The sequence below is a fragment of the Thalassophryne amazonica genome, chromosome 6, assembly GCF_902500255.1.
Source record: "Thalassophryne amazonica chromosome 6, fThaAma1.1, whole genome shotgun sequence".
In the NCBI taxonomy this organism is placed as follows: Eukaryota; Metazoa; Chordata; class Actinopteri; order Batrachoidiformes; family Batrachoididae; genus Thalassophryne; species Thalassophryne amazonica.
In genome coordinates this window covers 101,678,311-101,700,905 of record NC_047108.1, presented here as the reverse complement: position 1 = coordinate 101,700,905, position 22,595 = coordinate 101,678,311, and the positions used below count along the sequence as shown (strand labels likewise).

At 42.0% G+C, this 22,595-nt stretch overlaps 1 protein-coding gene and 1 long non-coding RNA gene across 3 annotated transcripts in view; one reads left to right on the top strand and one right to left on the bottom strand.

Moving 5' to 3' along the window:
• Positions 1 to 22,595, top strand: part of LOC117512769 (IQ motif and SEC7 domain-containing protein 2-like) — a 143,463-nt gene that overhangs the window by 76,472 nt on the left and 44,396 nt on the right. The window contains exon 2 of one of the 2 annotated variants that reach the window (XM_034172984.1): positions 15,351 to 15,524. The exons of the other annotated variant lie outside the window; for it this stretch is intronic. Coding sequence (XP_034028875.1) covers positions 15,351 to 15,524 — 174 coding nt within the window. The remainder of the gene's footprint in view (positions 1 to 15,350; positions 15,525 to 22,595) is intronic. 2 annotated transcript variants of the gene reach the window in all.
• Positions 438 to 15,713, bottom strand: LOC117512772. The gene is made up of 3 exons (XR_004561380.1): positions 15,586 to 15,713; positions 877 to 884; positions 438 to 447 (listed from the first exon to the last, which is right to left on the bottom strand). It is a non-coding gene; the product is annotated as an uncharacterized LOC117512772 (long non-coding RNA).

Genomic DNA, 22,595 nt, shown 5'->3' with positions numbered 1-22,595 from the left:
CCGGATCCGAACCAGGTGATACGCATTTCTAAGATCGAGCTTCGTGAATATTCGGGCTCCATGCAGGGGCGTGAACACTGAATCCAACAGGGGCAACGGGTATCGATTGCGAACCGTGATCTCGTTCAGCCCCCTATAATCAATGCATGGGCGAAGTCCGCCGTCTTTTTTACCCACAAAAAAGAAACCTGCACCCATCGGGGAGGTGGAATTCCGGATCAACCCGGCGGCTAACGAGTCCCGGATGTAGGTCTCCATTGATTCGCGCTCAGGCAGTGAGAGGTTGTACAGCCTGCTGGACGGGAACTCACTGCCCGGAACCAAATCAATGGCACAATCATAAGGACGGTGGGGGGGAAGGGTGAGCGCCAGATCCTTGCTGAACACGTCAACCAGGTCATGGTACTCCACCGGCACCGCCCCCAGATTGGGCGGGACTCTGACCTCCTCCTTAGCCTGGGAGCCGGGAGGAACCGAGGAAACTAAACATACCCGATGGCAGGTCTCGCTCCACTGCACCACTACCCCGGACGGCCAATCGATCCGGGGATTGTGTTTTACCATCCAGGGGAACCCCAAAATCACACGGGAGGTAGCAGGAGTCACAAAAAACTTGATCTCCTCCCGGTGATTTCCTGACACCACCAGAGTTACAGGTGGTGTCTTATGCGTGATCGGAGGGAGTAGGGAGCCATCTAGCGCCCGCACCTGCACAGGCGAGGTGAGCGCCACCAGAGGGAGCCCTGCCTCCCTAGCCCATCTGCTGTCCAACAGATTCCCCTCCGAGCCCGTGTCCACCAGTGCTGGGGCCTTCAGGGTTGAGTCCTCATAAAGGATCGTAACTGGGAGTTGTGTGGCGATGTGGGTGTGTCCCACGTGAATGTCTTGGCCCACCCCTAGCCCAGTCTCTAGGGGCGGGCGTTGGTGTTTAACCGCTCGGGGCAGTCTCTTACGTGGTGCTCTATCGAGCCACAAACAAAACAAGCTCCGTGGGCCTGCCTCCTCTGTGCACCTGGTGCCCTAAATGTTGCCCTACTCGTGTCCATTGCTTCGTCAGCAGGGGGAGCTGTGGCCCCGCGGAGCGCAGGGGCCGTGGAGCGTGGGGAAGGCGGAGCGCGGTCGGAACCGGAAGGGAGAGGGACGGCGCGTGCCCGGCCACGCCCTTCGTCTCGTTCCCGCCGACGTTCTTCTAACCGGTTGTCTAATCGTATGACAAGATCGATGAGCCCATCTAAATCCCGCGGTTCGTCCTTAGCCACCAGGTGCTCCTTAAGAACCAATGACAGTCCGTTTACAAAGGCGGCGCGGAGGGCAGTGCTATTCCAGCCGGACCTCGCAGCCGCGATGCGGAAGTCGACTGCATAGGCAGCTGCGCTCCGACGCCCCTGTCTCATCGACAGTATCACAGCTGAAGCGGTTTCTCCTCTATTAGGGTGATCGAACACGGTTCTGAACTCCCTCACAAACCCATCATATGTCTGAAGGAGCCGTGAATTCTGCTCCCAGAGCGCTGTAGCCCAAGCGCGTGCCTCGCCGCGAAGCAGGTTTATTACATAAGCTACTTTGCTAGCATCGGTCGCGTACATAACTGGACGCTGTGCGAAGACGAGCGTACACTGCATGAGGAAATCCACGCACGTCTCCACACAGCCTCCGTACGGCTCTGGGGGGCTTATGTATGCTTCCGGGGAAGGTGGGAGGGGTCGTTGAACGACCAGTGGAACGTCAATGTTACGCACAGGGTCTACAGGAGGGAGAGCCGCAGCGGCGCCCAGAGGGCGCGCTTCCACCTGCGCAGCGAGAGCCTCCACCCTGCGGTTAAGGAGGACGTTCTGCTTGGTCATCAAATCTAACCGAGTCGTGAAAGCGGTGAGGATCCGCTGCAACTCACCGATTACCCCTCCTGCGGACGCCTGCGCGTCCTGTTCTTCCATTGGCCGTTCAACAGCCGGTTGACGCCCCTCGGGATCCATGACGTTGGCCGAGATATCCTGTTGGGGAAAGTGAGGAACACGGACCCACAACAGGGGGCGCAAATGAACGGACAATGAAGAAGTCAAATAACAAGGTTTTAGTGTTGTGAATTCGCACAACAAACACAACAGATCACAATTGTAAGAATAAACCAATTCCACTGGTGACGTGTGGGCAGGCTCGACGATAGGAGACGTCCGTCCGAGTCGAACCGGAACCACCCGATTTCCTCTGCCACTGAACCCCGGGAATACTGGAGCCGCCAAGTCCCGAACTCCCAGGTGGCCACTGCCTCCGCTCGTCGGATCCGGTACTGCTGGCGAGGAACAGAAACAGTCAGATGTGGGTGCGGCTGCATCCAGCAACACGTAGGGTGGAAACACCACCTCCACCTCTAGTCACAAACAATATTGCAGTGAAGGGTACTTATCCGATATGGATCAAGTTCAGTCTTCAGCTGTCTTAAGCACAAGCAAAAACAGGTTAGTCCTCAGAAATATGATGACTGGCTGAGTGCGTTACCTTCCTGGTAGAACGATATCTCGGCAATGAGATGGAGATGCCGTCCAGCTGATATACCCCTCAGCTGATGGATGTCAGCTGTTTCAGGTGATGGGTGACGGCTGTCACCTGGGCTGCTCCTCTTCAGCGGCAGCGCCCTCCGGTGCCTGGAGCCCGCACTCCAGGCGGGGCGCCCTCTGGTGGTGGTGGGCCAGCAGTACCTCCTCTTCAGCGGCCCACACAATTGCGACAGGAATCGATTGCTTCTCCCTGCTTTTCCATTTTGTTTTGAGGTTGAATTTTTTTTTTTTTAGAATGAATTTTTAGTTTGATTTTAGGTTGAATTTTTCGAGGTTGATTTTATTTATTTATTTATTTTGGTTGAATTTTTTTTTTTTTTAGGTTGAAGTTTTGAGGCTGAATAGTTTGATGCTTAACAAATTCAACCTTAGAAATTCAACTTCAAATTATGATTTTGATGCTCCAAACATTCAATCTTAAAAATTCAAATTCAAACTCTGATGGCACAGATTTACTTCCATACCTTTATCATATCAGGTTGTTAAATCTTTCATTTGTGTATGTGTGACATAGTGGGGCAGATATGTGTACAATTGTGTGTTTTTTGATAAAAGCACAGGATTTTGCACAGATATTGTTTGAAATATATTTTAAAAAATGAATAAAATGGAGGTATCATGCCATGCTTAATTTGTTTTCCCCCTGAAAATAAGAAATATCAAAATCAAAGCTGGCTATTCGGCGTGTTCGGTTTGTTTGTTTGTTTTGTTTTGTGCATGTTCAGAATTGGCTGGAGGTTTGTTAAAGTGATGCAGTGTGCACTGGCGTCTTCCTGGTGTTGCCGCTGTGGCTGCTTCACTTCTTTCAACTCTGGGTGATGACGTGCTAAATCGGCTCGAGCATTTGTTGTGTTTCCAAAATGCTTGACTTTCATTTTGCACAACTTGCATATGGTGTTGGTCAAATCGAACGCCACCTCGCCCGCCACATTGTAGAATCCAAAGTGCAACCAAACGCTTACTTTTAATGTTGGCAGAGGAGGTTGAACTTCTTGTATTCGCTGCACCTCCATGCTAATGACGAGCCATGCTAATACGCGAACATAGTGCAAACTCTTGTGTGGAAGCCAAGAGGGATACGCGACAGCAACTCCACATTTATAGCAATGAGGAGAAACTGACTGAAATGAAGATGTTACTTTAAAAATCTATTTTTGAAAGTTTTGAGTCAGTTTTGAATTGTAGCATCAGTGGTGCTCCAGCTCCCTCTGGTTGTATGCTGAGTCACTGAGATTTTTTTTAAGATAAAAAATATAGTCCCCCCCAACAAACACACACCAGAAAACATTTACTACAACATTATTTAAAGATAAAAATGTGTGTGTGTATGTGTGGGGGGGTGCCTTATATGGTTTGAATGCACAACGCGGAACGGAGTGGTGTGACTCCGCGAAGTGCATTCAAACCGTATAATGCACGGCTTTGAGTTATTTAATCCATTTATACCGTGGTCCCACACAGTGAGCTAACACACAAATATTTATTAAAGTTAACAGAACTTGATAAAAATGTGTAAGTATTTGGGACTATTTTATGTCAGTCTCAAGATATTTTCCTCCTTGGCAACCGTTCTCTTCTTCTTTCCCGTCTTCAATCTTGTCCAGTTCGTCCGATGTTAAATCTTTATGCCGTTGCTTTTGCTGTTCTTCTCATTTGCTCTCCTCCTCTTCCCATTCCTCAAACATTTTATTTTGGCCAAAAATATTAAAATTCACTTGGAAATCCATGTTTTATCACGTTTCTGTCATTTACCTGTCAAAACACAGCTGATCTGCACCAACTGATCTGCGCGTTGCTATGGTGACAACCAGAGCGGAGTGATTAAAAAAAGTGACTTAACTCGCCGAACTACGTGTGCATACACAAAAATAATGCACGCCAGTTAGACATAGAATTCTCACTGACCATGGTATAAATACATATATAGTCCCTGTGACTCTGACTCAGCATGGCAACAGTGGTACACCATATCACTGAGATTTTTAATTTTTTTTATAAAGATAAAAAACACAGTCTCCCCCTTCCCTACATACACACACATAAAAAAAAAAAATATGAACCACAACATTTTTAAGCACTGAAATTACAACCCCAATTCCAATGAAGTTGGGACGTTGTGTAAAATGTAAATAAAAACAGAATACAATGATTTGCAAATCCTCTTCAACCTATATTCAATTGAATACACCACAAAGACAAGATATTTAATGTTCAAACTGATAAACTTTATTGTTTTGTTGCAAATATTTGCTCATTTTGAAATGGATGCCTGCAACACATTTCAAAAAAGATGGGACAGTGGTATGTTTACCACTGTGTTACATCACCTTTCCTTCTAACAACAATAAGCATTTGGGAACTGAAGACACTAATTGTGAGTGTCATGATTGGGTATAAATGTTCAATTGCAAGGAATTTAGGGATTCCATCATCTACAGTCTATAATATAATCAGAAGATTCAGAGAATCTGGAGAACTTTCTACACGTAAGCAGCAAGGCTGAAAACCAACATTGAATGCCCGTGACCTTCGATCCCTCAGGCGGCACTACATTAAAAATCAACATCATTGAGTAAAGGATCTTATTGCGTGGGCTCAGGAACACTTCAGAAAACCATTGTCAGTTAACACAGTTCGTCGCTACATCTACAAGTGCAAGTTAAAACTCTACCATGCAAAGCGAAAGCCATATCACAACAACATCCAGAAATGCCACGGCCTTCTCTGGGCCCACGCTCATTTGAAATGGACAGATGCAAAGTGGAAAAGTGTGCTGTGGTCTGATGAGTCCACATTTCATCTTGTTTTTGGAAATCATGGACGTCGTGTCCTCCGGACAAAAGAGGTAAAAGACCATCCAAATTGTTGCCAGTGCAAAGTTCAAAAGCCAGCGTCTGTGATGGTATGGGGGTGTGTTAGTGCCCATGGCATGGGTAACTTACACATCTGTGATGGCACCATCAATGCTGAAAGGTGCATCCAGGTTCTTGAGCAACACATGCTGCCATCCAAGCAACGTCTTTTTCAGGAACATCCCTGCTTATTTCAGCAAGACAATGTCAAGCCACATTCTGCACGTGTTACAGCGTGGCTTCGTAGTAAAAGAATGCAGGTACTAGACTGGCCTGCCTGCAGTCCAGACCTGTTACCCATTGAAAATGTGTGGCGCATTATGAAGCACAAAATACGACAACAGAGACCCCGGACTGTTGAACAAATGAAGTCATACATCAAGCAAGAATGGGAAAGAATTCCACCTACAAAGCTTCAGCAATTAGTGTCCTCAGTTCCCAAACGCCTATTGAGTGTTGTTCGAAGGAAAGATGATGTAACACAGTGGTAAACATACCACTGTCCCAGCTTTTTTGAAATGTGTTGCAGGCATCCATTTCAAATTGAGCAAATATTTGCACAAAACAATAAAGTTTATCAGTTTTAACATTAAATATCTTGTCTTTGTGGTTGTATATTTAAACTACGTTTTAATCTTTAAAAACAAAAAGTTATATTCATTTTTAAGTGACATGCACAGCACATCTGTGAACCACTTGGCCTCCCATTCAAACCACCATTGCAATTTTGTTCAGACAGTAGACTGTGAACTTTAAAGCATTTTTGGTGTTTAAAGGCGTCAAGCGATGCATTACAATGACTGGTGCGGCCTGTGTTTTGGCAACTGTAAGCTAAAACACATGATTTGTCAGGGGACATGTGGATTAAACCTCTTTGTTGTGATTTCATTTCCTACTGAGAAGCTGCAGATGGACATAAAACAAGGATCAATCAATCAATCAATCAACTTTTTTTTTATATAGCGCCAAATCACAACAAACAGTTGCCCCAAGGCGCTTTATATTGTAAGGCAAGGCCATACAATAATTATGAAAAACCCCAACGGTCAAAACGACCCCCTGTGAGCAAGCAATTGGCAACAGTGGGAAGGAAAAACTCCCTCTTAACAGGAAGAAACCTCCAGCAGAACCAGGCTCAGGGAGGGGCAGTCTTCTGCTGAGACTGGTTGGGGCTGAGGGAAAGAACCAGGAAAAAGACATGCTGTGGAGGGGGGCAGAGATCGATCACTAATGATTAAATGCGGAGTGATGCATACAGAGCAAAAGAGAAAGAAACAGTGCATCATGGGAACCCCCCCACAGTCTACGTCTAAAGCAGCATAACCAAGGGATAGTCCAGGGTCACCCGATCCAGCCCTAACTATAAGCCTTAGCGAAAAGGAAAGTTTTAAGCCTAATCTTAAAAGTAGAGAGGGTATCTGTCTCCCTGATCTGAATTGGGAGCTGGTTCCACAGGAGAGGAGCCTGAAAGCTGAAGGCTCTGCCTCCCATTCTACTCTTACAAACCCTAGGAACTACAAGTAAGCCTGCAGTCTGAGAGCGAAGCGCTCTATTAGGGTGATATGGTACTACGAGGTCCCTAAGATAAGATGGGACCTGATTATTCAAAACCTTATAAGTAAGAAGAAGAATTTTAAATTCTATTCTAGAATTAACAGGAAGCCAATGAAGAGAGGCCAACACGGGTGAGATATGCTCTCTCCTGCTAGTCCCCGTCAGTACTCTAGCTGCAGCATTTTGAATTAACTGAAGGCTTTTTAGGGAACTTTTAGGACAACCTGATAATAAAGAATTACAATAGTCCAGCCTAGAGGAAATAAATGCATGAATTAGTTTTTCAGCATCACTCTGAGACAAGACCTTTCTGATTTTAGAGATATTGCGTAAATGCAAAAAGGCAGTCCTACATATTTGTTTAATATGCGCTTTGAATGACATATCCTGATCAAAAATGACTCCAAGATTTCTCACAGTATTACTAGAGGTCAGGGAAATGCCATCCAGAGTAAAGATCTGGTTAGACACCATGCTTCTAAGATTTGTGGGGCCAAGTACAATAACTTCAGTTTTATCTGAGTTTAAAAGCAGGAAATTAGAGGTCATCCATGTCTTTATGTCTGTAAGACAATCCTGCAGTTTAGCTAATTGGTGTGTGTCCTCTGGCTTCATGGATAGATAAAGCTGGGTATCATCTGCGTAACAATGAAAATTTAAGCAATACCGTCTAATAATACTGCCTAAGGGAAGCATGTATAAAGTGAATAAAATTGGTCCTAGCACAGAACCTTGTGGAACTCCATAATTAACTTTAGTCTGTGAAGAAGATTCCCCATTTACATGAACAAACTGTAATCTATTAGACAAATATGATTCAAACCACCGCAGCGCAGTGCCTTTAATACCTATGACATGCTCTAATCTCTGTAATAAAATTTTATGGTCAACAGTATCAAAAGCAGCACTGAGGTCCAACAGAACAAGCACAGAGATAAGTCCACTGTCCGAGGCCATAAGAAGATCATTTGTAACCTTCACTAATGCTGTTTCTGTACTATGATGAATTCTAAAACCTGACTGAACCTCTTCAAATAGACCATTCCTCTGCAGGTGATCAGTTAGCTGTTTTACAACTACCCTCTCAAGAATCTTTGAGAGAAAAGGAAGGTTGGAGATTGGCCTATAATTAGCTAAAATAGCTGGGTCAAGTGATGGCTTTTTAAGTAATGGTTTAATTACTGCCACCTTAAAAGCCTGTGGTACATAGCCAACTAACAAAGATAAGTTGATCATATTTAAGATTGAAGCATTAAATAATGGTAGGACTTCCTTAAGCAGCCTGGTAGGAATGGGGTCTAATAAACATGTTGATGGTTTGGATGAAGTAACTAATGAAAATAACTCAGACAGAACAATCGGAGAGAAAGAGTCTAACCAAATACCGGCATCACTGAAAGCAGCCAAAGATAACGATACATCTTTGGGATGGTTATGAGTAAATTTTCTCTAATAGTCAAAATTTTGTTAGCAAAGAAAGTCATGAAGTCATTACTAGTTAAAGTTAATGGAATACTCAGCTCAATAGAGCTCTGACTCTTTGTCAGCCTGGCTACAGTGCTGAAAAGAAACCTGAGGTTGTTCTTATTTTCTTCAGTTAGTGATGAGTAGAAAGATGTCCTAGTTTTACGGAGGGCTTTTTTATAGAGCAACAAACTCTTTTTCCAGGCTAAGTGAAGATCTTCTAAATTAGTGAGACGCCATTTCCTCTCCAACTTACGGGTTATCTGCTTTAAGCTACGAGTTTGTGAGTTATACCACGGAGTCAGACACTTCTGATTTAAAGCTCTCTTTTTCAGAGGAGCTACAGCATCCAAAGTTGTCTTCAATGAGGATGTAAAACTATTGACGAGATACTCTAACTCTCTTACAGAGTTTAGGTAGCTACTCTGCTCTGTGTTGGTATATGACAATAGAGAACATAAAGAAGGAATCATATCCTTAAACCTAGTTACAGCGCTTTCTGAAAGACTTCTAGTGTAATGAAACTTATTCCCCACTGCAGGGTAGTCCATCAGGGTAAATGTAAATGTTATTAAAAAATGATCAGACAGAAGGGAGTTTTCAGGGAATACTGTTAAGTCTTCTATTTCCATACCATAAGTCAAAACAAGATCTAAGATATGATTAAAGTGGTGGGTGGACTCATTTACTTTTTGAGCAAAGCCAATAGAGTCTAATAATAGATTAAATGCAGTGTTGAGGCTGTCATTCTCAGCATCTGAGTGGATGTTAAAATCGCCCACTATAATTATCTTATCTGAGCTAAGCACTAAGTCAGACAGAAGGTCTGAAAATTCACAGAGAAACTCACAGTAACGACCAGGTGGACGATAGATAATAACAAATAAAACTGGTTTTTGGGACTTCCAATTTGGATGGAAAAGACTAAGAGACAAGCTTTCAAATGAATTAAAGCTCTGTCTAGGTTTTTGATTAATTAATAAGCTGGAATGGAAGATTGCTGCTAATCCTCCGCCCCGGCCCGTACTACGAGCATTCTGACAGTTAGTGTGACTCGGGGGTGTTGACTCATTTAAACTAACATATTCATCCTGCTGTAACCAGGTTTCTGTTAGGCAGAATAAATCAATACGTTGATCAATTATTATATCATTTACCAACAGGGACTTAGAAGAGAGAGACCTAATGTTTAATAGACCACATTTAACTGTTTTAGTCTGTGGTGCAGTTGAAGGTGCTATATTATTTTTTCTTTTTGAATTTTTTTGCTTAAATAGATTTTTGCTGGTTATTGGTGGTCTGGAAGCAGGCACCGTCTCTACGGGGATGGGGTAATGAGGGGATGGCAGGGGGAGAGAAGCTGCAGAAAGGTGTATAAGACCACAGCTCTGCCTCCTGGTCCCAACGCTAGACAGTCACAGTTTGGAGGATCCAAGAAAATTGGCCAGATTTCTAGAAATGAGAGCTGCTCCATCTAAAGTGGGATGGATGCCGTCTCTCCTAACAAGACCAGGTTTTCCCCAGAAGCTTTGCCAATTATCAATGAAGCCCACCTCATTTTTTGGACACCACTCAGACAGCCAGCAATTCAAGGAGAACATGCGGCTAATCATGTCACTCCCGGTCTGATTGGGGAGGGGCCCAGAGAAAACAACAGAGTCCGACATTGTTTTTGCAAAGTTACACACCGATTTAATGTTAATTTTAGTGACCTCCGATTGGCGTAACCGAGTGTCATTACTGCCGACGTGAATTACAATCTTACCAAATTTACGCTTAGCCTTAGCCAGCAATTTCAAATTTCCTTCAATGTCGCCTGCTCTGGCCCCCGGAAGACAATTGACAATGGTTGCTGGTGTCGCTAACTTCACATTTGTCAAAACAGAGTCGCCAATAACCAGAGTTTGATCCTCGGCGAGTGTGTCGTCGAGTGGGGAAAAAACGGTTAGAGATGTGCACGGGTTGACGGTGTACACGGGGCTTCTGTTTAGGGCTACGCTTCCTCCTCACAGTCACCCAGTCAGCCTGCTTTCCCGACTGCACGGGATCCGCCAGGGGGGAACTAACGGTGGCTAAGCCACCTTGGTCCGCACCGACTACAGGGGCCTGGCTAGCTGTAGAATTTTCCACGGTGCGGAGCCGAGTCTCCAATTCGCCCAGCCTGGCCTCCAAAGCTACGAATAAGCTGCACTTATTACAAGTACCGTTACTGCTAAAGGAAGCCGAGGAACAACTAAACATTTCACAACCAGAGCAGAAAAGTGCGGGAGAGACAGGAGAAGCCGCCATGCTAAATCGGCTAAAAGCTAGTAGCTACGCAACCTAGTGGATTCCTAAAAACACGCAAAGTGAATAATGTGTAAATAATTTAGAGGTGATTCAGCAGAAGGAGTGCTTTAGTTAAGGCACCAGACAGGCCATGAAGCAGCACAAGTAACGCACGGCAACAGCGAATGCACGACAACGGTGCAAAAATAAAATAAAAATCCACTAGACAGGCTGTGGAGCAGCACAGGTAACGCACGACAACAGTGGTAGAAAATAAAATAAAAATCCACTAGACAGGCTGTGGAGCAGCACAGGTAACACACGACAACAGTGCTAAAATAAAATAAAAATCCACTAGACAGGCTGTGGAGCAGCACAGGTAACGCACGACAACGGCGGCAAAAAATAAAATAAAAATCCACTAGACAGGCTGTGGAGCAGCACAGGCAACGCACGACAACGGTGGCAAAAAACAAAATAAAAATCCACTAGACAGGCTGTGGAGCAGCACAGGCAACGCACGACAACGGTGGCAAAAAACAAAATAAAAATCCACTAGACAGGCTGTGGAGCAGCACAGGTAACGCACGACAACAGTGGTAAAAAATAAAATAAAAATCCACTAGACAGGCTGTGGAGCAGCACAGGTAACGCACGACAACAGTGGTAAAAAATTAAATAAAAATCCACTAGACAGACTGCGGAGCAGCACAGGTAACGCACGACAACAGTGCTAAAAAATAAAATAAAAATCCACAGAACAGGCTGTGGAGCAGCACAGGTAACGCACGACAACAGTGCTAAAAAATAAAATAAAAATCCACTGGACAGGCTGTGGAGCAGCACAGGTAACGCACGACAACAGTGCTAAAAAATAAATAAAAATCCACTGAACAGGCTGTGGAGCAGCACAGGTAACGCACGACAACAGTGCTAAAAAATAAAATAAAAATCCACTGGACAGGCTGTGGAGCAGCACAGGTAACGCACGACAACAGTGCTAAAAAATAAAATAAAAATCCACTGGACAGGCTGTGGAGCAGCACAGGTAACGCACGACAACAGTGCTAAAAAATAAAATAAAAATCCACAGAACAGGCTGTGGAGCAGCACAGGTAACGCACGACAACAGTGCTAAAAAATAAAATAAAAATCCACAGAACAGGCTGTGGAGCAGCACAGGTAACGCACGACAACAGTGCTAAAAAATAAAATAAAAATCCACTGGACAGGCTGTGGAGCAGCACAGGTAACGCACGACAACAGTGCTAAAAAATAAAATAAAAATCCACTGAACAGGCTGTGGAGCAGCACAGGTAACGCACGACAACAGTGCTAAAAAATAAAATAAAAATCCACTGGGCAGGCTGTGGAGCAGCACAGGTAACGCACGACAACAGTGCTAAAAAATAAAATAAAAATCCACTGGGCAGGCTGTGGAGCAGCACAGGTAACACACGACAACAGTGCTAAAAAATAAAATAAAAATCCACTGGACAGGCTGTGGAGCAGCACAGGTAACACACGACAACAGTGCTAAAATAAAATAAAAATCCACTGGACAGGCTGTGGAGCAGCACAGGTAACACACGACAACAGTGCTAAAAAATAAAATAAAAATCCACTGGACAGGCTGTGGAGCAGCACAGGTAACGCACGACAACAGTGCTAAAAAATAAAATAAAAATCCACTGAACAGGCTGTGGAGCAGCACAGGTAACGCACGACAACAGTGCTAAAAAATAAAATAAAATCCACTGGACAGGCTGTGGAGCAGCACAGGTAACGCACGACAACAGCGCTAAAATAAAATAAAAATCCACTAGACAGGCTGTGGAGCAGCACGACAACAGTGCTAAAAAAATAAAATAAAAATAAAAACGAAAGCGTTAGCAAGCTAGTTAGCTTGCCAACGCTGATGAAAGTTAGCTGATAAAAGTGCTCCGTCGCGATGTTTCGACCGTTAGAGGTCTTCTTCAGGCGTTGGAGCACGGTGAAAAAGTAAAAAAAAAAAAAAAAAGTAAAAAGTAAAAAAGTCTTGAAAAAGACTGTTAATTCAAAGAACTCAAACAGCTCAGTTCAAACAGCTAACAGATACAGCAGAACACCGCTGTGCTCCGGAACAGGAAGTCACAGGTAGTCAGGAATATCTCTCTACTCTGATTGACTCAGAAAAGCAACCCAACCCAAGGATAAAATGTTTGTGAGAGCAGTCAGTTCATTTTTACTGCCAGACAGTCCTGAGTGTCACAGGCGGTCCACCACGAATGCAAAAACACTTTAAGCCGTCAACTTTAGTATTAACTGATCTAAATCATAGTAATCCATACTGCTTTCTGCTATTTTGAACTGTGTTTTGGAGTGACTATGTTATGATTTGGTGCTATATAAATAAATGGAGTTTAATTGAATTCTGGTTGTAACAGTGGTACTTGGAAACCAAATATTTTCTAAGTAGTGCAGCAGATAACAGAATATTTACAGAGGAATCCTTCAAATGGTGATTCAAGCACCAAATTTGGCAAAAGTGCACCTTAGATATTACTCTTGAAAAAACTGACGGGCCACTTGAATTTTCAATAGGCAGCAGGGGTCAGTTGTAGAATTACATAGGGGTCAAAATATAAAAATGCTCCTGTCATATTGAAAATTATACCACATTATTTAATTGTAAAGATTCCAAAAATGTATAGTTTGGACTATCTATGACTGAATTCTGTAGAGTTACGGGGTAAAAACAACAAGAATGGTGACAAAGTTTAGCTTCAGTTTGTACAGGGGACAAAAGTTAGAGTTGCTCCAATTTTGTTCAGAGGTGATGCAAATTATTGGCTGAGTTAATTGGGTTTCAAAAAGGTATAGTTTGCACCATGTATCATGCTTAGTTATCACGTTATGCGGTAACATATGTCACATGTCATAGAATTCAATGGACGTCAACATTATTTGACCTTTACTTTAGAGACCAAGCATTCAACACATCAAAACTATTCCATTTATTAATCCAAGTAGCTCAATCAACAATTTGCACCATTTTTTACTAAAATTGGAGCAACTTTAACTTTTGACCCCTGTACAAACTGAAATTGACCTTTGTCACCATTCTTAAGGTTTTTACCCCATAACTCCATAACATTCAGTCATAGATAGTCCAAACTATACCTTTTTGGAATCTTTCTGATCAGACAAATAATGTGGTATAGTTTTCAATATGATTGGAGCATTTTTATATTTTAACCCCTGTGTAATTCTTCAATAGACCCCTACGTGACCGCCTATTGAAAATTCAAGTGGCCCATCATTTTTATTTTTTTATTTTTATTTTTCAAAAGAGCAATGTCTAAGGAGAATTTGTGCTGGATTTAGTGCTTGTATCACCATGTGAAGTATTGTTTCAGTTATTTGCTGCAATAAAGGTGGTACTCAGTGTAAAAAGATTGAGAAGCATTGCTCTGTGTCTTACAGACACAAATGAAGTATCATTTTGTTTTCTTACCAGCACAGTCTTACTTTTGTGTGTGTGTGTGTGTGTGTGTGTGTGTGTGTGTGTGTGTGTGTGTGTGTGTGTGTGTGTGTGTGTGTGTGTGTGTGTGTGTGTGTGTGTCATGAAATGCATCACATTTTTGTCAATACGTTTGTTACTGTTTTTAATCGTAACCATGGTGCCCCCACCCACCCCACTCTGGTGTCACCCCAGATTTCATGATATGTCATGAAAATATTTTGTATCGGTATCACAAACTAATAGATTAAATCACTTTTTGTTACTCCATCACAAACCTGGCCTGACTTAATTTCTTATATGCTGAATCCACTACAACCACAGTAACTTTGATTTAAAAAAAAAAAAAAAAAAAAAAAAGATATGAATTGGCATGATGTCTAAATTTATTTATTATCAAACTGTATGTGCAATATTTGGTGCTTTTACCATAAAACACACAGTTGTTTCACACATCCGCCCGCTACGTTAGCTAGTTTCTGACTTTTGCGTTCAGTTACACTTGAACTAACAAACATTAGCAAGCTAAAGTTTGCCTTGTCTAATGTGAGCTAGCTATGATTCGGTTAGGAACCCCCTCATTGTATATTTCCCACTCTGGCTCCACTCCCAACAAAATAGTCTCACAAATGAGACCTTTGTTGTATTTGTCTTAAAACTGATATGGTAAAATGCATTGTTGCTATCAACTATGGCTAACTATAAACCGGTCTTAGGTCCTTTAGCGTCCCGCTAACCTCCCATAATGTCTGGATTACTAAAGTTAGGACTGGCATGCCCTCTATTTCTGGCCATCTCTCCTAAACCATCAAGCTACTTTTAGCCTTAATATGTTGAGTGAATGCAGCTGGTAGTGCCTACGCGCCAGGGGGTGGCTGACTTCAACAAAACCTGTGTTGTTTTCTCGGGGCCTTATCTGCAGAAGATATTCGTCACATTGGTGCAGTCAGAGTCTGTGCAAACTGTCACACCTCTTCAATGTGTCATTCCATGTAGCGCCATTGCCGCTTTATGATTTGTCACTATCAGCATGCTGCTTCAAATATCAATGCTGTCTGTGTATTCGTTTGTGTCTTTCTGCTTTGGCGCTGACCGTTTTGTGTGTCTGTTCTCTGCTTTCCCCCCATGTCTTTGTGTGTCGTCCGTCTCTATCAGTGTCCGGCTGCCGTCTGTCTCAGGGCAGCCCGTCTCGGCTCCCAGCACTCCCACTGCAACGGGCAGCGCTGCCTTTGCTACTCTTTTCTCCACCAGTCTGTCTATTCACAGCTTCGTCAGTCTCCATCAGTACTGCTGCCCCTCTACTGACCAAAGCTCACAGCAGGAGGACAGGTAAGGGGCCTGAAGTACAGTGAGTACCAAAAATATAGTACCAAAAACAAACCCCTCTGACCCCTGCAAGTCAACCCCAAAGCATCAGATTATACCCTTGAACCATTTCATCTGTCATGTCACCTTATTTATATTTCATCCTAATGTGCCTGTCATAGCTTATTTACTGCCCCTCCAAACTCCAACCCCCCAGCATCAAGCCTGTGCTTCAGTCTCTTGCCACTTCCAGCTGTGACTAATAGATGGAGTTAGTGCCTTCAATCAGCTTTAAAATGACAGAGCTCCACACAGTGCGAGAGGCAGCAGTGCTCTTCAATAAGCTCTGGGACTGAGTCACAAGTGAACCCGGTGAAGTCTCACTGTCTCTTTTCACCAAGGCTCGTTTATCCTCCAAGGACGTCAAGTCACACCAGTGTGCCAACACTGCCATCTAATGGTCCTAAAAGTCCATGTTGGCCATTTTGATGTTTGAGCCCAATAATATACATTTAGCACGCAGGCTACACTACTGGAAACCATTGAGAACACTGAGTTTTTGTACATTTTTGTATGCTTGCAAAATCTACTTGTTGATAGCAAGTCATGTGTTTTTTTTAATTAATTTATTTATTTACTATTATTATCAATAGTAGTAGTAGTAGTAGCAGTAAGTGGAATTAAAAGTATTGAAATGGCTATCCTGCTAATCCCTACAAATACAGTTGTGAAGAAGAGAGTTTCACATTATTTTTCAGTTTGGTTGGTGAAGGAGAATTGATATGATTAGCCTGATGATGAAAGTAGACAGGAGTACAAGAAGTTGTGGCCTAAGGCTAAGATAGAAGTCGAAGTCTAAGGAAAAGGTGTATGTAAAGATGAAAGAAGGAGAAAAGGATTTGTTGGCCATACAGATGGATTGAACTGGAAAGGGGTTGCAGCAAGTCAGGGTGATAAAGGATTAATATAAAAAAAATGCTGAAAGTGAATGCAGGATGTTAAGAAGGTGGAGGGGGTACTTTGAGGGGAAGATAAATGAAGAAAAATAGAGTTAGAGATGTGGAGTCGCAAGAAGTGTGGGGGATGAATAAGGACAATGGTAGAAGTAATAGAAGGGTAGTTTTTCCAGATGACATACCAGTGGAGCCATAGAGAAAGTTGAAGATGTGTGAGCAAAAATATAATTTCATGATAAGAAAGAACACTACCAATGTGATTTTTGGTTTAAGAATGCTGAGAATGCCACAAGGAGTTTCATTATGCGTGCTTGTGGATTTAGAGAAAGCTTATGATAAGGTGCTGAGAGAGGATTTGTGGGATTGTATGAAGAAGTCAAAAGTGGTAGAGACGTTTTTGAAGGTGGTGCAGGATTTAACTGAGGAGATCATGACAGTGGTGAAGCAGAATGGTGGATGGGTTCAAGGTGTTGGTGGGATTGCATCAGAGATTGTCTCTGATCTTTTTCTAGTTTGCAGTAGTAGTAGTCAGGTTGACTGACAAGATCAGAAAGGAGTCTCCATAGACTACGATGTTTGCAGATGATATTGTGATCTGTAGGGCGAATGGGGAGCTGGGTTAGGTTGATCTGGAAAGGTGGAGATATGCTCTGGAGAGAATAGGAATGAAGTCAGGAGAAGCAAAACAGATTATACATGAATGAGAGGGGTGGAATGGTGTAGTTACAAGGAGTAAAGGTGATGAAAGTGGATGCATTTGAATACTTTGAGTCAGCTGTTTAAAGCAATTGAGAGTAGCAGAGAGGTGAAGAACAGAATGCAGGCACGGCAGAGTGGGTGGAGAAGAGTGGCAGGAGTGATTTGTGGTAAAAGTGTATCTGCAAGAATGAAATGGAGAGGTTTATGGGTGGAGGGACGACGTGCAGTTGCTTAGAGTAACTGAGGAAGATGCAGGGACATGGTGAGATGGAGACTGATGATCCGCTTCACGGGTGACACCTAACGAGCAGCTGAAAGAAGAAAAAAGGATTGAGTAATATGGAAAAAAACAAATGTCGTGAATGCGTACATGACACCTTTGATATTGTTTTTTTTTACACTACATCTGAGTTGCCTCATTTTTCTTAAATTTCCCAGCATTATTAAAATTCAGTCAACTAAACTGGAACCTGTTTTTCAAACACACACAAGGACTTTTAATCATGATATTCACTACTAGAGCTCTTGGTGAAATTCTGTTCTGAAATTCTGTACCTGGAAAATGGCAATGGCCCCAAATTTCCTGTATGCCCAAAATTTCCTGCATATTTGTTTCGTCAATTGTGTCGGTAGCATGGCCCAAGCAGAGGGTCACCCCTTTGAGTATGGTCTGATTGAGGTTTCTTCCTCAAATCATCAGAGGGAGTTTTTCCTTACCACTGTTGCCTGTGTGCTTGCTCTGGGGGTTGGTAAGGTTAGTCCTTACTTGTGTGAAGCGCCATGAGGCAACTTTGTTGTGATTTGGTGCTATGTAAATGAAATAAATAAAATAAATATAAAAATAAAAATAAATTGAATAATGGTAAATATCTACCAGGTGGAGATATTGCTCCATTTCAAGGATTTTGTGCAATGACGACGACCAACCTGTTGCTTATAGTAGTACACTGAAAAAAGAACCAACTTAAATTAAATTAAATTGTTTGAACTTAAGTTAGTAAGCTCTAGTAAACTCTAACTTACAAACTTAAGTTCAAACAACTTAATTTATTTACATGTTACCAATTGAAACAATTCATTTAAGTTGGTTGAACTATTTTCTTTTTTCAGTGTAGATAATGGATTACCTTCTCCAAGGTTTCACATATCAGGTTGATTTTAATGGTATATCAGACACAAGTGAAGCCAGTGGCTCTTTGGGAAGATAAAAATAAAGTCATTTTTTAACCGCCCTCTTCTTTTTGCATATGCTTTAAAAAATTGTTGCCAGTGATATAATACTTTATGCAAATGGCACATATTGAGCTCAAACATCAAGTTGTCATTATGGACCTTTAAAAGGCTGTGATTTCCATACCCAAACTGAAACCTGTTATCAATTCATATGCATGAAAATCCTTGCTTCAACTTAAAAATACATCTCTGTGTGGCACGTTACTGCTTTCTCTGCTTTTTTATGCTATTTTTCACTCTCTATCCTCCTTTTTCTTTTTGTCCCCCCCTCCCCCCCTCTCTCTTTCTCTCTGTCTTACTGTGTATGTGCCTGTGTTGTTGTTGTTGTTGTTTTAACTTGTTACTTTCCAAGCGAGGAGGGTGAGGATGAGGGTGTTCATCAGTTCTGTTGCTCCGCCTCAGGCTGCAGTAGCCCCTCCTCTCGATGAGATGTGACTGACTGCACAACTCACTCGCTCATTTACCTGTGAAAAGACGATCACAGTTTTTGCTGCCAGTAAACGGAGACCTCACTGTGCTAAAACAAAAAAACTAAACAAAACTCAAACCTTCTGGATTTTAGCTGGAAAACAAACATGCATGCAACCAGATGTCTTTGTGACAGTTTTACGTGATGCCATTGGTTTATTCTTGCATATGGTTTGTGTATTAAATCACATTTCAGGCCGTCATGAAGCTCTCCGTCATTTCTTTGCTGTTTATTCTTCACCAGCGGCCATGTCAAGCTGTCAGAACGCATCACCGTTGTCCGCTCATTCCTCTCACACTCATGCTTATCTTGGATGTGTGAGCTGAGTCGTGTCATTTCAGGTGTGCTCAGTTGTCAATGTTTATGTGTGCACATTATGACACTTATGTCTTGTCACCAGACATTATGAGACATCAGTCAAGCTAACCTCACATTTGATGTACAGAGATTATGTATTATTTTTTACTGTTCCTATACGTCCCTGTTTATGATCTCATTTGATATCTTGTTGGTTTAATCCTGTGCACAATAAAGATCTCTAGTTCCTTACGGCATTTATTTATTTATTTAAGGTGAAATGTGTGAAAGTTTTGTATTTGGTCTGTGTTTGTCTATTGTGTCCACCTCAAACATTGTGGTCCCTCCCTTGACAACCTACAGTGCATAGTGCAAGTTTATTTGGGGCGTGTCCAAGTCCACTTTGCTCCTTACACATTGCGTAATCTGAGCACAAAGCAATGCACAGGTTGCAAAGGGGTTGTATGTAGTCTCTTAATGAAAACAGTTCAGTTGTCACCTGTCGTTGCATTTAAACGCCTTGTTTGCTTCAGCTTGGAGCATTGCTATTTCAATGGCAGAAGATAGAAATTCTCTGGCAAGGAAATAGGTCTACATGGAAAGCATCAAATCACACGTGCAGAAGGAACCACCACAGCTCCCTTAGGTGAAGCATTTGGTCACTTCACTCCTGCACCTTGTTCCACCCGTTCTCCTCTATGTCATATCCATCGTTTTGACCGTTGGAGTTTTTACGTAATTATTGTATGGCCTTGCCTTACAATATAAAGCGCCTTGGGGCAACTGTTTGTTGTGATTTGGCGCTATATAAATAAAATTGATGATGAATTGATGATATCCACTGCTTATGGACTGTCCCTTAGCCAGCTTTTACTTACTGCACCTGCAAACCTGGGGAGTAAGAAACTCTATTTTAAAAAATATGGTACAATCAGAGTTATGAAAGTTTTGTACTTGTTCATAACTTAGTAGTTTTATTTTTAATTTTTCCTCATCAATTCAGTTCTGTTGTAGTTTGATAAGTGAGGAGCAGGAACATGACTACTAACGCACACACCGACGTGTGTACAAGCAGAGTATATGTACATCTGTGTAATGCAGATCTGCGTATTGTGTGCTATAGACAATAGAAAAACAGCGCACTCAACTTTAGACCAGATTTTTGTTTCTTCGGTGGAAGATAGGAAATAAATTAGAGAAAATTCAGTGTTTTTTATTTTATTTTATAGTGTACATTACACTTATTTTGAGGATGTTAATCAATTATTCTTTGCAATAGGCATAGCAACCACTGGATTTATCACACATTTTATATATATATATATATATATATATATATATATATATATATATATATAAAGAACGTTCGCAAAACTTTGAGTCTGACCTAGAAAGTAAGTCTTTATATTTTGGAGGGGGCGTTGGTCTAAAAAGTGCAGCTGTCATTCTAAATTGTTATTCCTCTTCATCTGTTTTAATTACACTTACTATGCCTCAATTTGCATAGTATAGACTTTCTCCATCTCAGCTCCTTCAGAATAATTATACTTTGTTTAACCAGAAATTACATCAGTAAAATGACGAATCTCGTTTCCAGGAATGTCCAAATCATCATCAAGGAAACAAAACAAAAGTGTCTTTGTTTTCCACTGAAGCTAAACTCGCAAAAGAAATAAAAAGAATTTTTTAAAAAGTACATCTGTTTTCTGCAGCACAGATATTCCATGTAGTTATTTGTGTTTAAATATTCTTTCCACAAACAGAAATTTCAAAAACGAGCACTTTGCTTTTAATTTATAAATGTCAAATGGAAGATTTACAGACAAAACGGCAGCTCAAACTGTTATTTTTTTATTTTTATTTTTACTTGACCTGCACAGGTCAGTTTTCAATATTTTTTTGTCTGACATAAACAAACACAAACTGATAGTTGCTCCTTCACTGTGTGACTGGGGCTTGTACAAAGCTAGCCACCTTATCACAGAACAGTTCCTGTTTCTTGCACGTCTTTCACAATAAGAGCACAAGTCAAATGCTGAAGAGACGAGGAAAAACATCATGAAATTCCATTAATTTTTTGTTTTTTTACAATGTGTTGGGGGTCACAGACTTAATTTATTTTTGGTTGGCGTTTAATACACTTTAATTTAAAAAAACAATAATTTAATTCTGGGTGGGTGCTCAGCCCTGGGCCCTCAGATGTGCGAATACAGTTGTAATAACTTGAAAATCATTTCTTGTTTTTTGATTGAGAGAAACATTTTACATTTTTCGTATGTTTTAATTGTTTGTGACATTTAAAACATTTTAAGACATGGGTCAACCATTAGTTTAAGCCTGCAGGAAAAATCTAATTTGCCCATAGGTGTGAGTGAGAGGGTGAATGTAGTATCTGCCCTGTGACAGACTGGCGTTCTGTCCAGATTGTACCCACCTCTTGCCCAGTGACTGCTGGGATAGATTCTATCAAAATTTGAATGAAGGCTATTGTTAGTGTTTTTATGAATGTAATGTGGACATTCAGAAACTTTAAATTGTCCATAGGTGTGCATGCGGGTGTGAATGTTTGTTTGTCTATATGTGGCCCTGTAATAGACTGGCGTCCTGTCCAGGGTGTACCCCACCTCACGCCCTATGACTGCTGGGATAGACTCCAGCCCCCTCGTGACCCTTAACTGGAGTAAGCAGGTATTGAAAATGGATGGATGGATCTGAACATTCATTCATTCATTCATTCTTTTTCTATGTCTGCTTATTGCAATTAAGCGTCATGGGGGAGGTGGAGTCTATCTCAGCGGTCACTGGTTGAAAGACGGGTATGCACAGGGGTACTGCCAGTCTGTCGCAAGGCCACAGACAGACAAACACATTCACACTCTCACTTGTGCCTCCACTCAATTTAAAATTTCCAGTTCTCCAAACCTGCGTGTCTTTGGGAGGAAACCGGCGCACCCAGGGTGAAAAATGTGAATAAAAATTGATCACAAAATCCTTGCATTTTGTCCTGTTGCTATATGTAGGACCAGTGTAACAGCCAAGGTATACCCCCTGTCCAGACCTAAAGTTATCTAACCTGTTTGATACCCAGCCCCGGGTACACACTTTTCTGGAATAGTCCCGTTTTTACACTGGGCCATTATTGATTTGACAAGGGTGCAGCCAGAAATCAAATTGCAAATGCACCAAAAACGGTCCATGTCACAATACTGTACATGACCTAAACTGATGTGTGGTGTTATTAATGTTGATCTTCTATGTTGAAAAAGATTTACTGAAATACAGACCTATTTATGGGAAAACACAAATGGGCATAATGTCAGGCCCCGATCCAGACCGGTTTGGCCCGATGCAGTTGCATCGGTCAAATTTTTTACGCATCGTTCGTCATCGGTTAAAAAAAAAAAATCTTGAATAATCCTGAATAGTGCCGAATGTGTCCCC